We start from the raw sequence: 21,601 nt of genomic DNA, 5'->3' as shown, positions 1-21,601 counted from the left end.
GGATTTCAATGCAGACATATAACCTGTAGGCTGTGCTTTTATCCAGGGATGTAGGTATAAGACCAGTTTTATAAAGCTACATAAAATTTGTTGTGTAAAGTTGCAAGCATCATGAATACATGCAAAAATATTGGACAGAGCCATGACCTAGCAGGTCACTTGGGACGTCCTTATAGACTAACTCCATTCATTTGTGGCTATTCCCACTTAATCAGTGGTGATTTCTCTACCCAGCATTCAGCCTATATTTTCCAAGCTTAGTTACATGAATACAACAAACTCAGTCTCTATCAAAGGTTCTTTATGTTCTGGCCAGATTATTAAAGATTGTTATTGATTGTCTCCTGCTTTTTTCCCCTATTTTAAGTGCATAGCCTTCCTGCTCCTCTTATCACAGGACGGTACCAATTATCTATACTTTACTTAGGTGTGTGCTTCTCCCATCATCTTTAACAGATTTATTCAATGAGGGATGCCTGGATGGCTCAGCGGTTGAGCGTCTGCCTTTGACTCAGGTCATGATCCCAGGGTTTGGGATCGAGTCCCACGTCAGGCTCCCTGCATGAGCCTGCTTCTCCCTCTGCCTGTGTCTCTGCCTCTCTCTCTCTCTCTCTCTCTGTCTCTCATGAATAAATAAATAAAATTTTTAAAAAACCAGATTTATTCAACGAACATGTATTCAGCAACTGCTACATGCCAGCCAATGAGGATACTAAGATGGCATCCTTATCCTTTAGAGGTTCATTGTCTAATGAAGAACATGAGTAAATAATTAGAATAGCTGCCATTTTTTTTAATAGCTGCCATTTTTAATGCTTATGCCAAACGCTGTGCCGAGTGCATTATATGCAGTATCTTATGTAATAGAGAAAAGTGGTTAGTTAAGCATGTGGGCTCCAGGATGAGAAGAGTCTTGTGCAAATCCTGCTTTTGCCACTCTCTCCCAGTGTGACCACTGGGTGCTTTAGTTTCTCATCTGAAAAAAAAAATAAGTGTAACTATTTCACAGGATTATTCTGAGAATCCAACATTACAGGACATGCAAAGCACTTAGCATAGTGCCTAGCACATAATAAGAACACAATAAATGTTAGCAATTAGTATTTATCCTTCCAATAAACTATTTTAGAGATGAGGAAACTTGACGTTTAAAGGCTATTTAAGTTTTCCAAAGTCAAATGGTTAATAAGGGGAGGAGTCTAAAGTTGGCTCTTAGACACTCTCTTTTACTGTTTCAGAGTGCGATACATATGTTTATAGAATCAGGCTAAGGTGCTATGGGAGAACAAAAGAGGAGCATCTAACCCAACCTTTTAGGGAAGGAGGCAGGGCAGGAATAAACAAGAGGTGGGCAGAGAAGGAGATGGGATGAAAGTGGAGGTTAGAAGTTGAGAGCATGGCAGGAGCATTCCACCCAGAGTTAGAAGCTTATGAAATGCGTGATGGAATAAGAAATTGCAAGTCCAGGAAACTGCAGAATGGCCCTGCGAAATACAGGATGACATTACTGCTTTTACCCGATGAGCCTTTCTATTCCAGTTTACACTCCAATTCTTCACTTGTCTGAATTAAGTCCAGAGGGGTAAGCCCTCTCCATAGTCCTTCTACCTTTATAAGATGAACTCTTTATCTCATAGGTGAGACTTTCAGAAAGTGTCCAGAGGACTATAGTTCCTATCTTTGTTCCACTGTGCCCCTCTTAGCTTTGTGATCTATTTGTGAATGGCTCTCAACATGCTCAAGTTTTCCCCTTAACCAGCTGGGACAGATTTGTCTTTCATATATTTAATATCAAGTCTTCTTCAATCTTTGTAGCCTCACTTTGTGCCCCTTCTTGAGCTAGCAAGTTCCCTATGTTTGTTTACTCTCTGCTAAATAAAAAATGGATTATTTTCTTTAAAATCATATCCTTTAAAACTAAAAAGATATTCTTTTGGCATTAGGATTCTGGGGTTTGGTCAACATCCCTTTCCATCCCTGTGATCTGTGATGATTTTATTATGGACCTGGCCACCAGGTCTATAATGCTCTAGAGAGCGGCCCTTTCCCTGTAAATTCAGCTGAGCCTAGAAGCCACAGGGCTTCCTACTGATGTATTACTAGAATGCTCTTATCTACCCCATATGTCAGTCACCCATTTAACCTGGGTGTGCCTTTCAACAAGCCAGCTTCTCCTAGTGGCCAGGCCATATTCTGACATTTTGTGTGCTATATTGAAGGCATTCTCAGTATGAGTTATGAAAACTGAGGAGCAATCTTTCCACCTTTTGTCCCCCTCTCTTGTACAATTATACATATAGGATCTCCCTGACTAGAATATCACCACAGTTGAGGGAAGATTTTAAATGCCTAGACTTTCACTTTTAGGGAATCTTTCTATAAGTCATTGGAACAGCTAGTAGTAGTAAGCTCTACACTCAAGCATTAACCGTTGCAATTTTCATTATTTATGAGGATGGGGGTGGAGGAGTGTAACATCCTCGATTCTGGAAAAACAACCAATGAAGGGAGACCTTGCCAACATATCACTTGTCCTGGTTTGTGGCCTTGTTATCTGTCATGCAATGAACAAATCCTTACTGAATGTTTTCTATATTCGAGGTCATTCCATTCCTATTTGCTGCAGCTCCTTTCTGTTTTTCTGAACCACACTCGCCTTGGCTTCTGCTCTTCAGCTATTGCCTAGCTGCTTGTGCCACTATTGGCCTCCCACCTGCCCTGATTTTAAGTGTACACTACCATGCCCTGGTTGTGCCCTCTTGGTAGAAGCAGACTCCTGAGCACCATATCTCTCCCAGTTTTGACCTTCTTCCTGGCTCTGTAATGCACTGTATTGCCTGGCCCTGACTTTTAGACTCTCCTGGAGAGACACCTGGATGGCTCAGTGGTTAAGCTCTGCCTTTGGCTCAGGGTGTGATCCTGGAGTTCAGGGATCGAATCCCACATCGGGCTCCCTGAGGGGAGCCTGCTTCTCTCTCTCCCTTTGCCTATGTCTCTGCCTCTCTCTGTGTCTCTCATGAATAAATAAATAGAAAAAAAAAAGACTCTCCTGGAAATTCAGATCCTGTGTTAAGTCTGACTTGCCATATTCTGGTTCTTGTGCCCTGGCCTCTGAACTCCAGGCTCTCATCTGACTTTTGATTCTCAAATGCTTCACCAACCAGTACTTATTTTCATCACACGAAAAGCAAATTTCTTCCTTCTAGGCTAGCTCACAAGCAATGTGTTGCTGGAAAAATCATGGAAGTTACCTATGATGTTGAGAGAAGAGCCATGTGCATGTTGCCTAGGCAGCCTTGAAGGGGGCGCTGTGAGAGTCAGGCCAGTGCAGACAGAACACAACCTTCATCAAAATGACTGACCCCACTGTGCAGCCTACTGGTTGTGTCAATGGGACTGGAGTCTTCTAGACCTGAATCCATTGATAACAATAATAGTTAATACATATTCATTCATTTATTCAACAAGTATTATTGAGTAGTTATCATGTACCAGGTACATAGTAGCTGTATGTCCCTGCCCTCATAGAGCTTACATACTAGTGGGGATGGACAGAAAATGAATATTTAAACAAAAAAATTACTTCATATAATTTTAGGGAGTTTTAAATGCTACAAAGAAAATTAAATGAGACAATAAGGTAAAAGAAAATTGGTGGAGCCACTTTTGGTAGAGTGACTGAGGAAAGCTTTTCTGAGGAAGTGAGATTTGAGCTGAGACTGCAGTGATGTTAAGGAGACAGTCATTCAAAGGTCTGGGGGAAGACCAATCCCAGAGAGAGGGAAGCTTTAAAACATTACCCCACATACCCCCTAAATGAAGCCAAGAACAAATCCCTAAACCTCTCAAAATATATTGCACTTTAGGGGCACCTGGGTGGCTCAGCAGTTGAGCATCTGCTCTGGGCTCAGGGCATGATCCCGAGGTCCCAGGATCGAGTCCTGCATCAGGCTCCCCGCAGGGAACCTGCTTCTCCCTCTGCCTATGTCTCTGCCTCTCTGTGTCTCTTATGAGTAAATAGATAAAAAAACTTTATATATAATATATATTGCACTAAAAACAACATATTTTGGATGTGCCTACGAGGCTCATTCAGTTGGGCATCCCACTCTTGATTTTGGCTCAGGTCATGATCCCAGAGTCATGAGATTGAGCCCCACATTGGGCTCTGCACTCAGCAGAGAGTCTGCTTTTCTCCCTTTCTCTCTCTCTCTCTCTCTCTCTCCCTCTGTCCCTCCCCCTGCTCACTCTTTCTCTAAAAATATATACATAAATAAATCTTTAAAAAATAAAAAGAACGTATTTTGAGCAATTGAAAAGGGGCATCTAATCTTAAAGTAGCATTTCTTATGTTCTGCCCCTCATCCATGTGCTTGAGAAATAGTTGATTTCTGCCACCCAGAGCTGGCTGCCTTTTATTGCTACCTACACAGATTTCTGAACATAAGGCCAAAGAAACCCTAGACACTGAAAACTTATCATTGCAAAATTGCATATTTGGAGACTAGGAGAGGAAACATAATTTATGGAGCAGTCTAATAAAATAATGCAGTGGTCTGAGGAGGTGAGGTGGAATTGTATTTGTTTTTTTTTAATGATTTTATTTATTTATTCATAGAGACACACACAGAGAGAGAGAGAGAGGCAGAGGCACAGGCAGAGGGAGAAGCAAGCAGGGAGCCTGATGTGGGACTCGATCCAGGGTCCCCAGGATCAAACCCCGGGCTGCAGGCGGTGCTAAACTGCTACGCCACCAGGGTTGCCCTGGAATTGTATTTGAATTCTGGCTCAGCACTTAGAGCTGAGTGACCTCTGAATCTTTGCTTCCTCGGCTGTAACAATAAAGGTTTTACAAGAATAATAATGATCATGTATGGAAAAGTGATTAACATGTTTATATATGGTAAGTTCTCAGTAATTGTTAGTTAACATATGATTTAAAATAATCTACACAACATGTTAATTCAAGGATCCCTAAACTCACCCACTGAGCTTAGCACCATGCTGGGCCCTGTCAGAACCACAAAAGAAGTATCAGAAATGTAACTTGTTCACATTCACTCAGCTAGCAAATGACAGAGTTGAGATCTTAACCTAGAACAATCTAACCCAAGCACCATATTCTTAACTACTCATTTACTGCCTTTATGTAATTAGAAAGGTGATAAATCATATGGTCTCAAGATGAAAGAGAAAGTTTGGCAAAGGAAGGAGCCCTTCAAATAAGTCTTAGAAAAGTATAGGCTTTCTGTAGACAAAGAAGAGAAGGAAGGTATTCCAGGTGGAAGAGAAAAGCCTAAGATACAGAAGCAGCAACAAACAAATTAACCCACTTGATTGGGCTGGGTAGGGAAAGAGACCAAAATATGTGACATCACCAGTCTCCCTGTTGGGATGGAAATCTGACAGGCCCCTTATTTAAGCAGATCCATTCACATTTTCTCTTTTCCTTACCTTTCCTAAAGAACTAACTAACCTGTTCGTTGACCTCTTTCAGGCTCTTTGAAACCCTCCAGTCACTCTTCTGGTCTGTATTCGGCCTTTTAAATCTCTATGTTACCAATGTGAAGGCCAGACACGAGTTCACAGAGTTTGTGGGAGCTACCATGTTTGGGACATACAATGTCATCTCCCTAGTAGTGCTGCTGAACATGCTGATTGCCATGATGAACAACTCCTACCAGCTTATTGCCGTGAGTAGCTTTGCTTTACAAGGGTGATTACTTGACTTCAGGAGTGGTCACATTGGCCTGGAGCCCACTGGAAGCTCAATGAAGCAGTGTGTTTGCATGGAGTATTTTACATTAGCTTTCCCAGTTGTTAGAGTGAATTATTTCTTTCAAAGGCAACTTGGTTTGCACTCTTAGTCCACTGAATCTCAGTAATCTTGAAGAGGAGGTTTTAGTTAATAAGACTTTCTGGTAGCCTGTTAAATAATATGTTTAAAACTGTGAGTCCACTTTCTTGCCTTAGAAAGAATTCGGAAGGTGTGAGCACAGTTTGGCTATAACGTGTCACTCCACTAATCTCCAGGGTGGATTGAGTGGTTCTCTAGGTAAGGAGGGTCTTATCTCCTTCTTCACTGCAAACATGTCCTTCACAAAACTGAGCATTCCATTGCCAAAGACAACTTTTCAGAGAGTGACTATTTTTTCATCAAGGATATATGAGGGACACCTGGGTGGCTCAGTGGTTAAGTGTCTGCCTTCGGCTCAGGGTGTAATCCTGGAGTTCCAGGATCGAGTCTCACACCGGGCTCCCTGCATGAGTCTGCTTTTCCCTCTGCCTATGTCTCTGCCTCGCATAAATAAATAAATAAATAAATAAATAAATAAATAAATAATTTTTTTAAAGAAAGGATATATGAGAAATTGCACTCCATTGTGAGACATGCTTAAGTAGAGTCAATCACTGAATCTTTTCTTGACCATCATGCTACAATTGGGATCAGCAATAAATGAGAAATGGTAAAGGTATAGGATATGAGAATGGTCCAGGCCCTGCTCTGGTTTTTGATGCCAAAATAAATATCTACTCTTAGCTTATTTTCTTATGATCTACCTATCATATTTTAAAATGGAGTATTAGGAGTTTTGACTATCTGAACTCTATCTGAGTTCCTGTTTAGTTGGGTATCAGTGGATTTGGATGTTTAGTTCATAATAAGATGCTAGATCACTTCCATGGGTCTATCTGTTGCTGTAAGTTTTTGATATAACACAGAAGACAGATGAAAAGACCCGACTCTTGTCTTCCTTCATAGATGCTATTTCTCAGATTTGATCTACCACTGAGGAATCATTTAACTTACAGAAAAACAGCTTAAGTTATTGGTTATATGAATATAAGTATACTGGGACGCCTGAGTGGCTCAATGGTTGAGCATCTATCTGCCTTTGGCTCAGGACGTGATCCCGGGGTCTGGGATCGAGTCCACATCAGCTCCCTGAGGGGATCCTGCTTCTCCCTTTGCCTGTATCTGTCTCTGCCCCCCCCCTCTCTCTCTCTGAGTTTCTCATGAATAAATACATACATACATACGTACATACATATAAATATATACATAAATATACACACATATTTTTACATACATATATATATACCCACATATTGTCCATATTTCATAAATATTACTGGTGATAGTGACCATCTGTGATCCATTTCGATTAAGGACGAGGACCAAAGCGGAATGGGTTTATGTTGCAGCAGGAGGCTTTTGAGCTTTCTATTTGGAAAAATTTCCTAACCATAGATAGCAATGAAATATATTCCCCTAGGTAGGTTTGTAGAATTTCTCTCACTGGACAGTTTAAAGAAATTAGAACGTAAAAATATCCATTAGGATGGGTTAGGTCTTAGGTGCCTCCGGGGGGACATATAGTGAAAAAATATATTAGGGACTCTAGTTCTAGTCCTGTCATTTATAACTGTGATCTTGAGTAACTTACTTTCCCTTTGTTGGCTTGATTTTCTTCCAAAAAGTAAGAGGGTTAAAATGGTCTTTATTGAGATATAATTGACATATAGCATTCAATAAGCTTAAGGTGTACAATGTGATGATTTGATACACATATATATTGCAAAATGTTTATCATAATAAGGTTAGTTAACACATCCATCACCTCACATAAATGACCTTTTTTTTTTTGGTCAGAACATTTAAGATAGCAACTTTCAAGTATATGCTATAACACTGTTAACACTGTTAACTAGAGTCACCATGCTGGGCCTTATGTTCCTAGAACTTACTCAACTTCTAACTGTAAATTTGTACCCTTTGACCAACATTCCCCATTTCCCCCAACTCTGAGCTCGTGGCAGCTACCATTCTACTCTCTGTCTCTCTGAGTTTGCCTTTTTGATTCCACATGTAACTGAGATCAGCCAATATTGGTCTTCTTCTGCCCGACTTATTTGTCTTAGCATAATACCCTCCATTTTCATCCATCCAGGAAAACCTTCTTTCTCATGGCTGAATAATATTCTGTTGTCCATATATATACCATATTTTCTTTATCCATTTGTCTGTCAAGGGACAGTTAGGTTGTTTCTATGTCTGGTCTATTCTGAACAATGCCACAGTGGGCATGGGAGTACAGATATTTTTTTCAAGATAGTAGTTGCATCTTCTTTGGATATACACCCAAAAGTAGGATTGCTGAAGCATCCTTCACGGCACTTCTATTTTTAATTGTTTTGAGGACCCTCCATACTGTTTTCCATAGCAGCTGCACCAATTTCCATTCCCACCAATAGTACACCTTAGCTTCCTTTTCTTCACATTTGCACTACAATTGCTACCTCTTATCTTTTTGATAATAGCCATTCTAACAGCTGTGACATGATAGCTCATGCTGGTTTTGACTTCCATTTCCCTCATGATTACCTATGCTGAGCAATTTTTCATGCACCTTTTGGCCATTTGTATGTCTGATACAGTGATCTTTAAAATCCCTGTCAGCTCTGACATCCTGTGAGTCTGGGTGTCTAGATGAAGAGGCCAAGCTCACAAGGCCCCTTCTAGCTCTGAAATGCTGTCCATCTGCTGCTTTTGAAATGGAATATCATTCAATTTTATACTTTTCTCTCTCTCTTAATAGTTCAAACCCAACCAGACCAAGAACTCTGGAATGATCTATGCTTACTACAAGTCTGTCTGTATAAAGGGGACAGGCCTAAAATCCCAGGGGGTTATTTTTCCACTCTTATGCCTAGCATTTCCTTACCCTGCCAAAGATGGCAATATTCATGCCGAGGCACTTGTCATTTTCTCCCTGGGTGTCTTGCAGCTGATTGCCCCTAATGGCAGTGGAAAAGAAATAGATTTTCTTGTCACCTAATACAGGGCTGTGGTGTCTCCCACTGAGCTCAGTGACATTTTGCTAGGAAGGGTGGAAATAGTCAACTCCTGCTCTCTTGTCACCACCCACTGGTAGCAAGTTGTGTTTTAATGCCACCTACTGTTGTACCCGAAGAAAACACCTTAGCTTGAAGAAAAAGCTTGGGGGTGGAGAGGTGAGGGTTTGCTGGAATATGGCCTGAATAGGGTCTACACCATCCCATACCTATGGACTCATGGCCAACCACTCTGAATGCCATCTCCTACTTTGGGATCTTCTGGTAATGTGTCTTTATCATTTGGAACTGGATCCAGTGAGATCCTGATATTGGGCAATCTGATTCCAATAATATCTGGATTAAAAACAGTAAAAACCAGCAAGTAGATTTTATTCCACTTGCAACATCTCCACTTCAGTAGTCAATGCAGTTTTTAGAAGGCCCTGATATATCAGGAGGAAATGCTATAGCAAGGGAAGCCACTGAAGACAAATCTCTCCTACTTCAAAAGGTAACAACAGGCTGACTCAGTCTAAGTGGAGACTCAGTTGTTGACAAGCTTTACTGGGGATGTGTTTAAGTGTATATTCTAGGACAGAGCTCAGGAACAGCAGGTAATAGGATCCCTTGAAGGGTCAACCTCTTTCTCGATGCTCTGTGCAGGATGCAGAGCTGCTGGTGGAGTAGATATGTGGCTCTCGAGAAATTCATATTTCTGTGCCAGAGGAAGCGCCACTGCAGTCACAGATAGTCAGTTTTAAGATATGGGGAAGCAAGGATCACTCCAGGCCTGTGCTCTGTGGTCCCAGCCAGCATCATCTAGTGAAGCTGGCCATATTTTATATTAATATTGTTTGTGATTAGCATTGATTTACTCTTCTTCCTTTATCCTTCTATCTCTCCCAAGCTGCTTATTTCTCTCTGTGACACTTCTTCCAACACATCCACCTTGTTGCTGCTGTTCCTCATATATATGTCTAGTTCCATCAAGTGAAGCTGCCCTTGATACCATTTTAATCAAATTCACCTTTATGAAAACAGTAGGTGGGAGGGACAGACCAGCTCCACAAAAACCCACTTACCTTAGGCCCTATTCCTACCTCCAACTCACCTACAAGGGGCATCTCTTTTGCCTGAGACTGATCCTCACAAAACATGAAACTTCTAATTATCTGTGTGATATAGCCTCGTTTGGCAAGTTACTAAGAACCCTCAGCTTCTCTGGCTTCTGAGGAGTGTTCACTATAAAGTCGAGATTAAGTAAATAGCACTTGCCTCACTGAGCCACATCTGCTGCAAGACTTGGGGAGAGCCCAAATACATAGAATTGATTATCTCCCTTGGGGTGGCAGCATTTGGAGGCTCAGATAATGGATGAACTCTCCAACTGCAAAAGACAGTTATGCCCATGAAGACATTCATCAAAACAATCCCAGCACTGCAAAGACAGTAAACAAGGCTGGAAGGGGCCACTGCATACCCAGGAGTTCCAAGGGGGGCAAGTGGTCTTCCTGCCCACACCCAATCACTCAGAGACAATCTCAGATTTCCAAAGCACAGAGAAGTCAACAACTCACACACCACACTATGATTTGTAACCCACTAGCCAGGCAGATAACCAACTGCTAAACACTGGTATGGCACCTAGTTGTGAAGACTGAAATTGAAATATCTCCATACCAGTTGGTAAATAGCTGCCACTCCAGCTGTTCCCTCTGGGATGCCCATGGATGACTTCACAATCCAGCAGGTGAAAGTTGATGCCTGGAATAGCAGGTATTTTCCATGCCTCTGTTCCAGTGCTGTCGCTGGCATACACTCTGATGGGTCGGTTTCTTAAACAGTCTGAATGTCATAGTCATCGTGGTAGGCAGAACACTAAAATGCTCCCCTAAGATTTCCTGCCCTAATCGTCAGGACCGTGAAGATGATGAGATGGCACAATTGTGATTATGTTGCATACATGGCAGGAGAGTTTTACATACGTAATTAAGGTCACTAATCAGGGAGATTATCCAGATAGGCCTAATCTAATCATGCCAGTCCTTTAAAAGTAGAATTTTCTCCAGCTGGTAACAAAAGAAGTCAGAGATTCAAAGCATGAGGTGGATTTGCTGTGCCATTGCTTGATGATGGAGGGAAGCATGTGGTAAGAAATTCAGGTGGTCTCTAGGAAATGAGCACAGCCCCCAGCTGACAGCCTGTAAGGAAGTGGGGACCTCAGTCCTACAACCACGAGGAAATGAATTCCATCAACAACATAAATGAACTTGGAAGCATATTCTTCTCCAGATCCTCTAGATAAGAGCTAAGCCACACCGACACTCTGATTTCAGCCTCAGGAAGGCCACTGTGAGTGGAGTGGAGTACACAAATCAGAGAGAAGTAGGAGATGATGTCAGAAAGGTAATGAGGGTCAATAAGAGGTTGTGTCAGGCCTGAGAGACCTTTGTAAAGACTTTGGTCTCTACTCTGAGTGAAATTGGGAGCCATGCGAGGGTCTTGGAGGTACATGATCTGACTTGCACTTTAATAAGAATATGCTGATTGAGGGGCACCTGGGTATCTGCCTTTGGCTCAGGTCCTGATCCCAGGGTTCTGGGAATCGAGTCCCATGTTGGGCTCCTTGCTCAACAGGGAGCCTGCTTCTTCCTCTCCTTCTGTCCCTCCCCCTGTTCGTGCTCTCTCTGTCTCAAATAAAGAAATAAAATCTTTTTTTAAAAAAAAGAGTATGCTGATTGAGAAAAGACAGAATTGTTGCACCAGCCAAGACCAGTTATGAGATCATTGCATTAACCAAAAATAAGAGCTGATCGTGGCTTAGAATAGCGTGGTCATGATGGGCACGATGAAAAATGGTCAGATTCTAGGTATATTTCAAAGCTACATCCAATTCTGATGGATCAGATGTGGAGTACGAGCAAAAGAGAGGAGTCCAGGATGACACCAAGACTCTGGGCCTGAGTAACTGGCAGGGTGGAGTGTTCCCTTACTGTGAGGCAGAAGTGTGGTAAAGGAGGAGGCTTAACATGGAGGACAGAGATCCAGAATTAAGTTTTAGACATACGGAGTTGGAAATGCCTGTTAGACATCTGAATGGAGATGTCAGGTAGGCAGTGGTCTACAGGTCTAGCAGAGAGGTCCAAGCTGCAGACAGAGATTTGGGAGTCACTAGCATGTGCATGGTATTGAAAGCCATGGGATTTGGTGAGATCACTAAGGGAGTGAGTATGGATACAAAAGAGAAGAGGTCCAAAAGTGAGGCATTCTAATGCATAGAGGTTGGAAAGACAGGACAGATCGCCCAAGGAGATTAAGAACAACCAGAGAGGTAGGAGAAAAATAAGGATAGTGCACTATATTATAATACTGTATTATCCCCAGGATATGGATAATATCATATGCTAAAGAGTGGTAGATCCGGGATTTGAATTGAGGTAGTCTGACCCCAGCATTCTTGAACTGCTACCCTATCACACAGACCTTGAGACCAGGAAGCACCTGGACTGCACTTTCACTGCTAAGTCCCCAGCACACCTTTTCTCCTTCCCTAGCTACATCACAATTCTGAACCACCAATCTCCTTGTCCTACCAGTTCCAATAACTAAAGGTTCCATTAGCATAGGAACCTCAAACACTTTATCAACACACCTGTATCCCTCTTTTACCTCTCAAGAATGGCTTCATCAGAAAACAGAAGAAAACATAAACCTTGCCAGCTTTCAGTCCCCTAAAGCAATCTGAACTATGGAAGCTATAAGTCTAAGGAAGAGTAGAGCCTCTTTCCAGGTGAAGGAGCGTCTTGATTCAACCTATAGAAATGTTATGATATTGGAGCAGAGCCATTTCAAATTTTAATAACTGTCTATTTCCTTTGGGATACCCTCAAGCAATCTAGATATTAATTTTTCTCATTGTAGCTTGTGCTTTTCCCTACTGCCAAACCACTCCCTGGAATCCCATCTGGGATTACTACATCTCACTAACAAGAAAGCAAACATTCAGAACCACAGAGGACATTTTAATAGTGCCTCCACTTTGGGTAACGTGGGACCTATGCAAACCTGCTAGTAATCCCCTATCAGTGAACAACCTACATTTCCTGGTAGGTTCTGAGAAATACACGAGGGCTTGGTGCTGTAAGTGATATGAAGGTAAAGACACAGTTAATGGGTTTAGGGGGCTTAAAGTCTAGTTCAGAGGGAGAAGTCAGACATGAGTAAAATAGCAATAGTATTATCACAATAGATAATAACAGTGATTATAGAGAGAATGGGCGTAGAAGTCAGACTGCCTGGATTTGAGATCTGGACTGCCATTTAGTGTTCTTTGGGGCAACTTGACCTCTTTCTGCCTCATATGACTTCTCTGTACAATAAGGATGATAATTAGGCTTTTATCTGCTGACTCTGATCCATCCTCTGTCCATTTCCTACTCTGCTCTGTATCAAGGGAACTATATTCCCCACCATCTGCCGCCCTTTGGCTTCTGGGTAGGTTTGACCAACCCAAAGATAAGAAGAAAGAAGAAGCTCATATATTTCTTCTGCACCCCAAGCCCCCTTTTTTGTGGTACTTCCAAGCAGCAGCTGTATTTCCCATGGGACTCACCTCCAGCTACCACAGGCATCCCAAGCCTCCTTGGACCTAATTTTTGCAAGGCATCCCCATCTTGGCTCTAGGTCCCACCAGATAGCCCCAGTCTCTGCGCCCTGGTAACACCACTCACCACCTCCCAGTTGTCCCTCGAACTCTAGGGAGAAGAGCAGCTTCCTGTTGTTGCTGAATTGACAACTCTCTGAGTTGTCTCACTGTCCCGTTTGGCTCCTTAGCTTTTCCATCATTGACATCCTAATCCCTTTTTGAAATTTTCTGCTTGAAAGACCTAGAGAGATTTCCATTTGTCTGGCTATACCCCATCTCTCGGTACCTCTCTGATTAAGTTATTGGTGGGGTTGATTTAGGACAGGCAGACAGGGCTGAGACCTCAAGGTCAAATCAGAATAAACAGAAAAGTGGGGATAGCTTTCAGATCTCATTTCTGGGAGGGAAGTAGTATGCCAGTAAGGATCGGTCTGGTGTTGATCGAAGGCAATCAGGGTGTAGGAGCTGGTCTCATTCTTTTCTGCCTTCTATTCTTTGATATCTCATGAAAGTATCCTCAAATGGGAATAATGTCCTCCCTGCGCCAACAGGGAGTATGCCCCAGCAATGAAAAAGAAGCACGTAGGCAAATCATATCTCTAGGAGCTGGATGACAAAGTTCAGAGCCTGGAGCACCTGGGTGGCTCAGTGATTGAGCATCTGCCTTTGACTCAGGGCGTGATCTGGGGTCCTGGGATGGAGTCCTGTATCAAGCTCCCCCCAGGGAGCCTGCTTCTCCCTCTGCCTATATCTCTGCCTCTGTGTGTGTGTGTGTGTCTCATGAATAAATAAATACAATCTTAAAAAAAAACCCAAAGTTCAGAGCCTGCCTTTAGAATAATAATTTTAAAAGATGGGGGTCTGCTCTTGTGGCCTTTTCATATCTCCATTCTGAGCCTTCATACTGCTGTCTCCCTTGCTTAGCACAGTACCCTGGACTAACTGCCTTGCCTGACTAATAAGCATGCAATGAATATCTAACATAAACAGTCTTTATTAATGTTATAAACAGGCACTCATCTGTTTTCAATTTATCATCATAACTGCTATCAATGATAACTACCATTTATTGAGCATTTATTATATTCCAGACACTATACAAAGCACTCTTCCTACATATTTTCTCATTAAATTTTTACAACTTTATGAGGCAGGTACTATTATAAATTCAATTTTATAGGTGAGGAAACTGAGGCACAGAGCTCAAAGTGACTTTTCCAAGGGCACACTCTTAATAATGGCACTGGCAGGTGTGTGTAACCCAAAGTAATCACCTTTCCTGCCTGCATTCCAACCCCTGCAAGACTCAAATGAACACACCCTACCCCCTCACTTCCCCTCCCCTCCCCCAACATTGGAATCACTCAGCGTTTTCTTTCCACTCGGTTTACTGACGGTCTCCTGACTTCTAGCCAGAGGGATATCCTCTAAGGGTCTTTTCCTTGGTTCTAGAGACTACAGGCCTTCCATTTACCTCAGCTGAGATTCTCTGCCCCCCACCCCTAACACACACACACACACACACACACACACACACACACACTGGCTCTTTTTCTCCTTCATTGTGCCTGTGAGCACTTCAAACTTCCAGTTTCTTCTCAGCTCTGCCCTGAATACTGCCAGCCTCCTCAATGAACAATCACACAATCCACCTGAGATCATCACACCCACAGAGGGTAAAAAGTTCAATGCTGGCAAGCTCACTGGCTTGACAAGAATTCCTCATTCAACTTACACATCCTGCCTTAGGACTTCTCATGTTGTCCTTCCCAGAGGGCTCTTGCAGGCCAAAAGCCTCTCTTGAAAGTATATTCCCACAAGCAAGTGGACTACCTATCCACCCTCCAGGTTCAGGGAAGTTTCGAGAGAGGAGCATATCCTCTGCTAACACTGCAGGGGGAGCCAAAGGCAGACTTTTCAGACCTTGACCTCTGCCTCTTGCTTGGGCCAGGCCTGCCCCCTGCTGGTCTAACACAGAACTGGATTTCTCGAGCCCTTGGCATCAAGGCCCATTCATGATTTTGTCAGCCAGCGGTCCTGAGAGCCGCAGCTGCTGAGAATGAGAGCTCTCCACCTCAAAATGCTGAGGGCGTCCTTTGGCAGGTCTCTGTTGAGCGGCAGTCTGTGCTTCCAACAGCAGCAGGAGCCTCTAATGCCTGCTGTGACCTGGTAATGATTTTGGTCACTGACAAAGATGCAAGGGGGACCGGAAGAAGACAATGAAGGGAAATGGCTTTCCTTCCCCCGCCCCACCCCGTCTCGCTGGGCCAAAAGGCAATCAATAGGGCAGATGGCTGCACTGTTCCTCTGCATCCCAGAATCTCCTGTCCTGGATGTTCATCAAGAACATCACTAGTTGTCATGGTGACTCTATCCCGAGTGACTCAAACAAAACAAGACGTGACAGGAAGAGCTTAATGCCCAAAGCATCCTTTTGTTTACCTGCTGGGTGGTGGCGTTTACTACTTCACCCATTCATTTGACAATAAATATCCCTTGGACGAGATATGATAAATCAAGAGATAAATAAAGGAAGGATAAATTAAATAGACGAATACATTTAACAAATATTTATTGAGAGACTGCAACATACTACACTATGTTCTTGTCACTGGGGATACAATAGGTGGCAGATGAATAGGACAGACCCCTGGTCTCACTGGTCTACGTAGACTCATGGAGCATTTTTACATGTCACAATTTGCATTTCATTTTTTACTTGAAGACTGCCCTAACCTTTTCAGGGTCATGGACTGCTTTGATCATCTGTTGACCATGGACAGGAAAAATGCACAGATAAGCATACATGATCCAACTTGGCAGAAAAATCTCAGAGGGTTCACAAACATCCTCCCACTCCTCCAGAAATCCCTCACCTTAAGACCTGTCCTCAGCATGAGAATCTGTTTTAAGCTGTTAGGAGGCCACTGTCTCAGGGTAAATGAGTCCGGTCCCTTCCTGAGATCAGGTGTGCATACAGGGCCAAGCAAGTGAGAAAGACCATGAGGGAACTGTACCTTCCCCAGAGGACTGGGGAGGAGACAATAACAAGGAAAAGGGATTAGAGGCACAGAAGAACAATGTCACCATCATCATGACTTTGCACAGGATCAGGTCTGTGGCAACAGTCACCAAGCCAAAGGTGCCTTCAGCCACTCTATAAAATCACAACTATCAATGGACAATCTGTGTTCATAAAAATGACTGTGTTTGTATTTCATTTTTTAAAGAGATTTTATTGATTTGTTTGGGGGAGAGAGGGAGAGGGAGCACAAGCAGGGAGAGCAGCAGGGAGAGGGAGAAGCAGGCTCCCCGCTGAGCAGGGATTCCGACACAGTGTGTGATCCCAGGACCCTGGGATCATGACCCAAGCCAAAGGCAGGTGCCCTGCCACCCAGGTGCCCTGTGTTTGTATTTCAAATGATTTCAGATCTGAGACTCGGGAAGAACCGTTCCTTGTGGAAGACCTGGCCTCCTTCTGGACTGGTCTCTGAATGTCCTTTTCATAGGCTACAAATCATATTTGTGGACAAGTCAAATGCCCACGGTCCAAAAGTCGTTGTTGGGCCATGGAGTTCTTTGTGGCTTCTACTGGTTCCCATTATTATTGTTCTGGGCACCAGGGGTCAGTTGACTGGAAAGCGAAGTGGTGCAAATGATCTTTGATTTCTGAGCAGCTGAGGTTTAGAAACGAAATGTGAGCTCTGATCAAGCCCCAAGTCTGGCTTCAGCTATTTCTCCCTCTGCTCCTTCCTACACCACTCATACTCTCTCTTAAATAAATAAATAACATCTTAAAAAAAAAAGAAGAAATGTGGCCTAGAGAGTTAAAAGTAAAGTCCTGCTAAGTGAGGCCAATCGGGACAGACAAGTAGATTTTCCCATGCCCACGGGATCAGGCCCATCTCTTTCTTCGGCCCCGGGCTCAGAAATGGCAGGCCCTGACTGGCTTGGTCTTGGTTATTTTTGAAAACTGCAGGGGGAGCTCTGCAAACCACAGCTTGCACCACCATCTCATTGCTTCTGTCCTCTGAAGGGAAAAGGTCCTCATCCTCCCCACATGAAAGATACAGGTAGGCAGAACAATCTGTGTCTCCTTGGCTGAAGGGCTCACTTTACATTTCTGGAGACCCCCAGAAATGGTGACAGACAGTTCAGTCAGCTGCAGGATCACCACATCTGCTGTGAATGGTGCCACCAGAATTGTGCAGTGTACGACCTACACGGCTGAATGCCAGAGCCCTGCAAAAGGTCTCTTCTGAAGCACAAAAAGCTGAAGGAAACAAGTGGAAAGGAAACCTGTGTTGGCAGAGGCCTGGCCAAGTGTGTAGTGGGATCTGTTTTCAAAATCTTGGAGCCTGAGCAGCATGCTCTGTCTCTGTACTTTTCACAGGTACCTTTCTGACACACAGGAATGAACCTGCTGCTTATTATGAAGTCCCACCCTGTGCAATTCCCAAAGAGACAGTACAGTGTAGCACCTTAGTGGTTAAGAGCTTGGATCCTGGGGAGCCTGGGTGGCTCAGTGGGTTAAGCGGCGGCCTTCAGCTCAGGTCATGATCCCAGGGTCCTGGGATCGAGCCATACACGGTTGGGCTCCCCTCTTGGCAGGGAGTCTGCTTCTCCCTCCCCACCCCGCCCATCGCTTGTGCTCTCTCTCTCTCTCTTTTTTAAAGATTTTGGGTTTTTTTTATTCATGAGAGACACAGTGAGAGAGAGAGAGGCAGAGACACAGGCAGAGGGAGAAGAAGGCTCCATGGGAGCCCAATGTGGGACTCGATCCCGGGGCTCCAGGATCATGTCTTGAGCTGAAGGCAGGCGCTAAACCATTGAGCCACCCAGGGACTCTCTCTCTCTCTCTCTCTCAAATAAATAAATAAATAAATAAATAAATAAATAAATAAATAAATAAAATCTTAAACAAGAGCTTGGGTCCTAGCATCAACCCAACCCAGGCTGGAATTGTGCTCCGCCAGTTTCTAGCTGTATGTTCCTAGACATGTTTCTTCACATTGGTGAGCCTTATTTATAAGTAAATAGTAAAACAATCTACCTCAGTAGGCTGTGGTAAAGATCAAATAAGATGATATGCTTGAAAAATATTACTGATGGTCCCTTCACTGATATATCTGCCTTTGGCCTACAATGAATTCTTTGTACAAAAATCTGTTGTAGGGTACATGGGTGGCTCAGTCGGTTTAAGTGGCCGACTCTTGGTTTCAGCTCAGGTCACGATCTCAGGGTCATGAGATCGAGCCCCAGATCAGACTCCATGCTGGGTGTAGTGTCTGCTTGAGATTCTTTCCCTCTCCCTCTGCCCCTCCCACTGCTCACTCTCTCACTCTTTAAAACAAAGAATCTGTTGTCCACCCAATCTGTGCTAGTCTCTAGGGCTGCAATAGCAAATAAGACAAACGTCTCTAACCTCAATGGGCTTTCCTTCTAATGAGGAGCCTAAGAATAAGTAACTAGGGAGAAGTCCATTAAAGTGAGTTGTGATTACGGGTGCAAGAGAACACAGCAGAGTGCTGTGAGGTAGAATACCGAAGAAGCCTACTCTAAATCGGTTCTTCAAGGCAAGTCTCTCCGAGGATGTGAGATTTGAGCTGAGAATGGACAAATGAGAATAAGCCAGCTCTATTTCCCTGACTAGTAAAAAATATAATTAAAACATAAACAGAAAAAAATTTTCCCCAAATCCCTCCTCTTTTACCCTGATCATTATATCTTGAGTCATTCTATGGAGACTCTTGGAGAAGTAAAGCCTTTAACTGCCAATTTAATTGGGGATGTGAAAGGGGGCCTAAGGAGCCCCCTGGGTACTGGTGGGCCCAAACCCAAGGCTCAGGAAGGCTATCAGGAGAGTAAGGAGCAGGGAATGAGGACACAAGAAGGTCAGGTTACTCAGAGCTTCAGATGGGGATTGGGTGTGGCAGGATGTTACAGATGTTTCCAGACATTATCTGACTGAATCTTGTCTGAGCATGATCCCCATAGATAGTAAGTGAAAAAAGTAAGTGGCAGATCTGAGTGGAGGCAAGGTCAGAGGACGCAGTTTCTAGATCTGCTTTGCCACTAACTATATGCGTGACCCTCAAGAAGTAATTTCTCCCTCCAGACCCCATTCACCACATACAACATCACAACAAGTGTACTGCCAACTGCACAGGGTGGGTCTGAGAATCAAAAGAGAAAATGTCAAAGTGCCTGGAAAAGCGTAAAGCTCTAGACAAATGAAGTCTGGCTGTCTGATGTCTTTTTCCCAGGAGCAAGCTAAAGGTGAAACACTTGGCATTTTATTTTCTGGCCCCTCGTGTTTGAAACTGGCAAGAAAGCACTTACATAGAGAAGACAGTGGCTCTAGAAAGTGCTAAGAGGGTCTCCATGCCATGATGGCCAGCACACCTTGTCAGGATATCGGGGGTCCAGGATGTTGGCTCCATCAACTGAGCTCAGTAGGACCTGAGAGTCCAATTAGAGCTTATTTGCTTTGAGGACCACCTGAGATTTCACGAGAACAATTTTTGCAGTGATAAACTGGAGGCCTAGAGGAAGTAACATAGCTTGTTTCCAAGTCTCAACTATGATCTACATATTTCATGTATTACCCAGAGGCTTGTACAGTGCTGTTCCTCAGGCAAAATTTACCTATGCTGGGGCACCTGGGTGGCTTAGTCAGCTGAGCATCTGCCTCGTGATCTCAGCCCAGGTCTTGATCTCATAGTTGTGAGTTCGGGCCCAGCATGGATCCTACTTAAAAAACAACAACCACAAACTCACCTAGGCTGTGTGCTACTCCACTGAGGCCCACCTCTCTTACATAACAACTGAGAGGGGTAGGTGTCTACTGGAAAAGAACCACATTTTTAATCTCCAGCATCCAGTTATGCTGAGTGTCCCTCTTGTTTCTTCCCCTCCCCCACCCTCACCCCACCCTTGGGTAGGACAGGGAGGAAGAAGAGGAAGATCACTGAAACAGGCAAGATGACAACAGAGGTTGTCTGACAAGAGAGTAAGGGACTGCAATCCCACTGGTTGATTTCACAAGAATTTAGGAACTTAAAGCTGCCCAAATGTCATTGTGAACCTCAGATAGTAGATGATTTCTTTGAAAGCAGCAGAGTGGGTCAGAGGTGGATCACCGAGGAGGGATTTCCAGTGATACAGTGCTCTCACTAACTTGTTTGCCACTTTTCCTGCCATGTCCCTTGAAATCAGAGAGAGAAACATAACAGTCTATTGTTTGGGACCCTGTACTGTTTTTACAAGTGTGCTTCTGTTCCATTTACTAAATGGAAGCTAAATAAAACCCAGTGATGCTTGTGAGGACCTCAAAGGACCATTTTAGAAGGTGGAAAGTAGATCCTTCTGCAGTCTCAGGGACCTAGTGCACCGAATCAATTTACAGCTGTTATTGTTGTTGTTGTTGTTGTTGTTTTTCCTGCCATTTTCATTGTCCTCAGTGAAATATATTTAAATATTTTAAATTATTTTACAAATTTTAAATTTTTAGATTTATGTGCAATCTTAAAAAATAAAACTCAAAGGGAAGCCCAGGTGACTCAGTGGTTTAGCACCTGCCTTCAGCCCAGGGCGTGATCCTGAAGTCCTGGGATGGAGTCCCACATTGGGCTCCCTGCATGGAGCCTGCTTCTCCCTCTGCCTATGTCTCTGCCTCTCTCTCTCTCTCTCTCTGTGTCTCTCATGAATAAATAAATAAAATCTTTAAAAATAAAAAAATAATAAAACTCAAAAAAAAACTCATAGAAAAAGAGATCAGATCTGTGGTCACTGGAGGGAAAATTGGAGGAAGGTGGTCAAAAGGCATCCACTTCCAGTTCTAAGATAAATAAATACTGGGAATGTAATGTCCAATATGACAACTACAGTTAACACTACTAGTATATATTGGTATATATACGAATATATATATATATATATATACACATATATACACATACACATATATATAAACACACATATACAGTATATATTGAAAATTGGTAAGACTAGATAGTACAAGTTCTTACCACAAGGAAAGAATATTTTGTGTATCTGTATGAGGATGTTAATTAAACTTATTGTGGTAAATATACATAGGTCAAATCATTGTGTTGT

The 21,601-nt window shown here is 43.2% G+C and overlaps 1 protein-coding gene across 1 annotated transcript in view; it reads left to right on the top strand.

Moving 5' to 3' along the window:
- TRPC5 (transient receptor potential cation channel subfamily C member 5) overlaps positions 1-21,601 on the top strand; it is a 182,543-nt gene that overhangs the window by 140,166 nt on the left and 20,776 nt on the right. The window contains exon 8 of the mRNA XM_038588105.1: positions 5,498-5,693. Within this exon, the coding sequence (XP_038444033.1) occupies positions 5,498-5,693 (196 nt within the window). The remainder of the gene's footprint in view (positions 1-5,497; positions 5,694-21,601) is intronic.

Source organism: Canis lupus, chromosome X (assembly GCF_011100685.1).
Source record: "Canis lupus familiaris isolate Mischka breed German Shepherd chromosome X, alternate assembly UU_Cfam_GSD_1.0, whole genome shotgun sequence".
Taxonomy (NCBI): domain Eukaryota; kingdom Metazoa; phylum Chordata; class Mammalia; order Carnivora; family Canidae; genus Canis; species Canis lupus.
The sequence above is the reverse complement of the archived record's forward strand: the minus strand, read 5'-3'. Positions and strand labels throughout refer to the sequence as shown.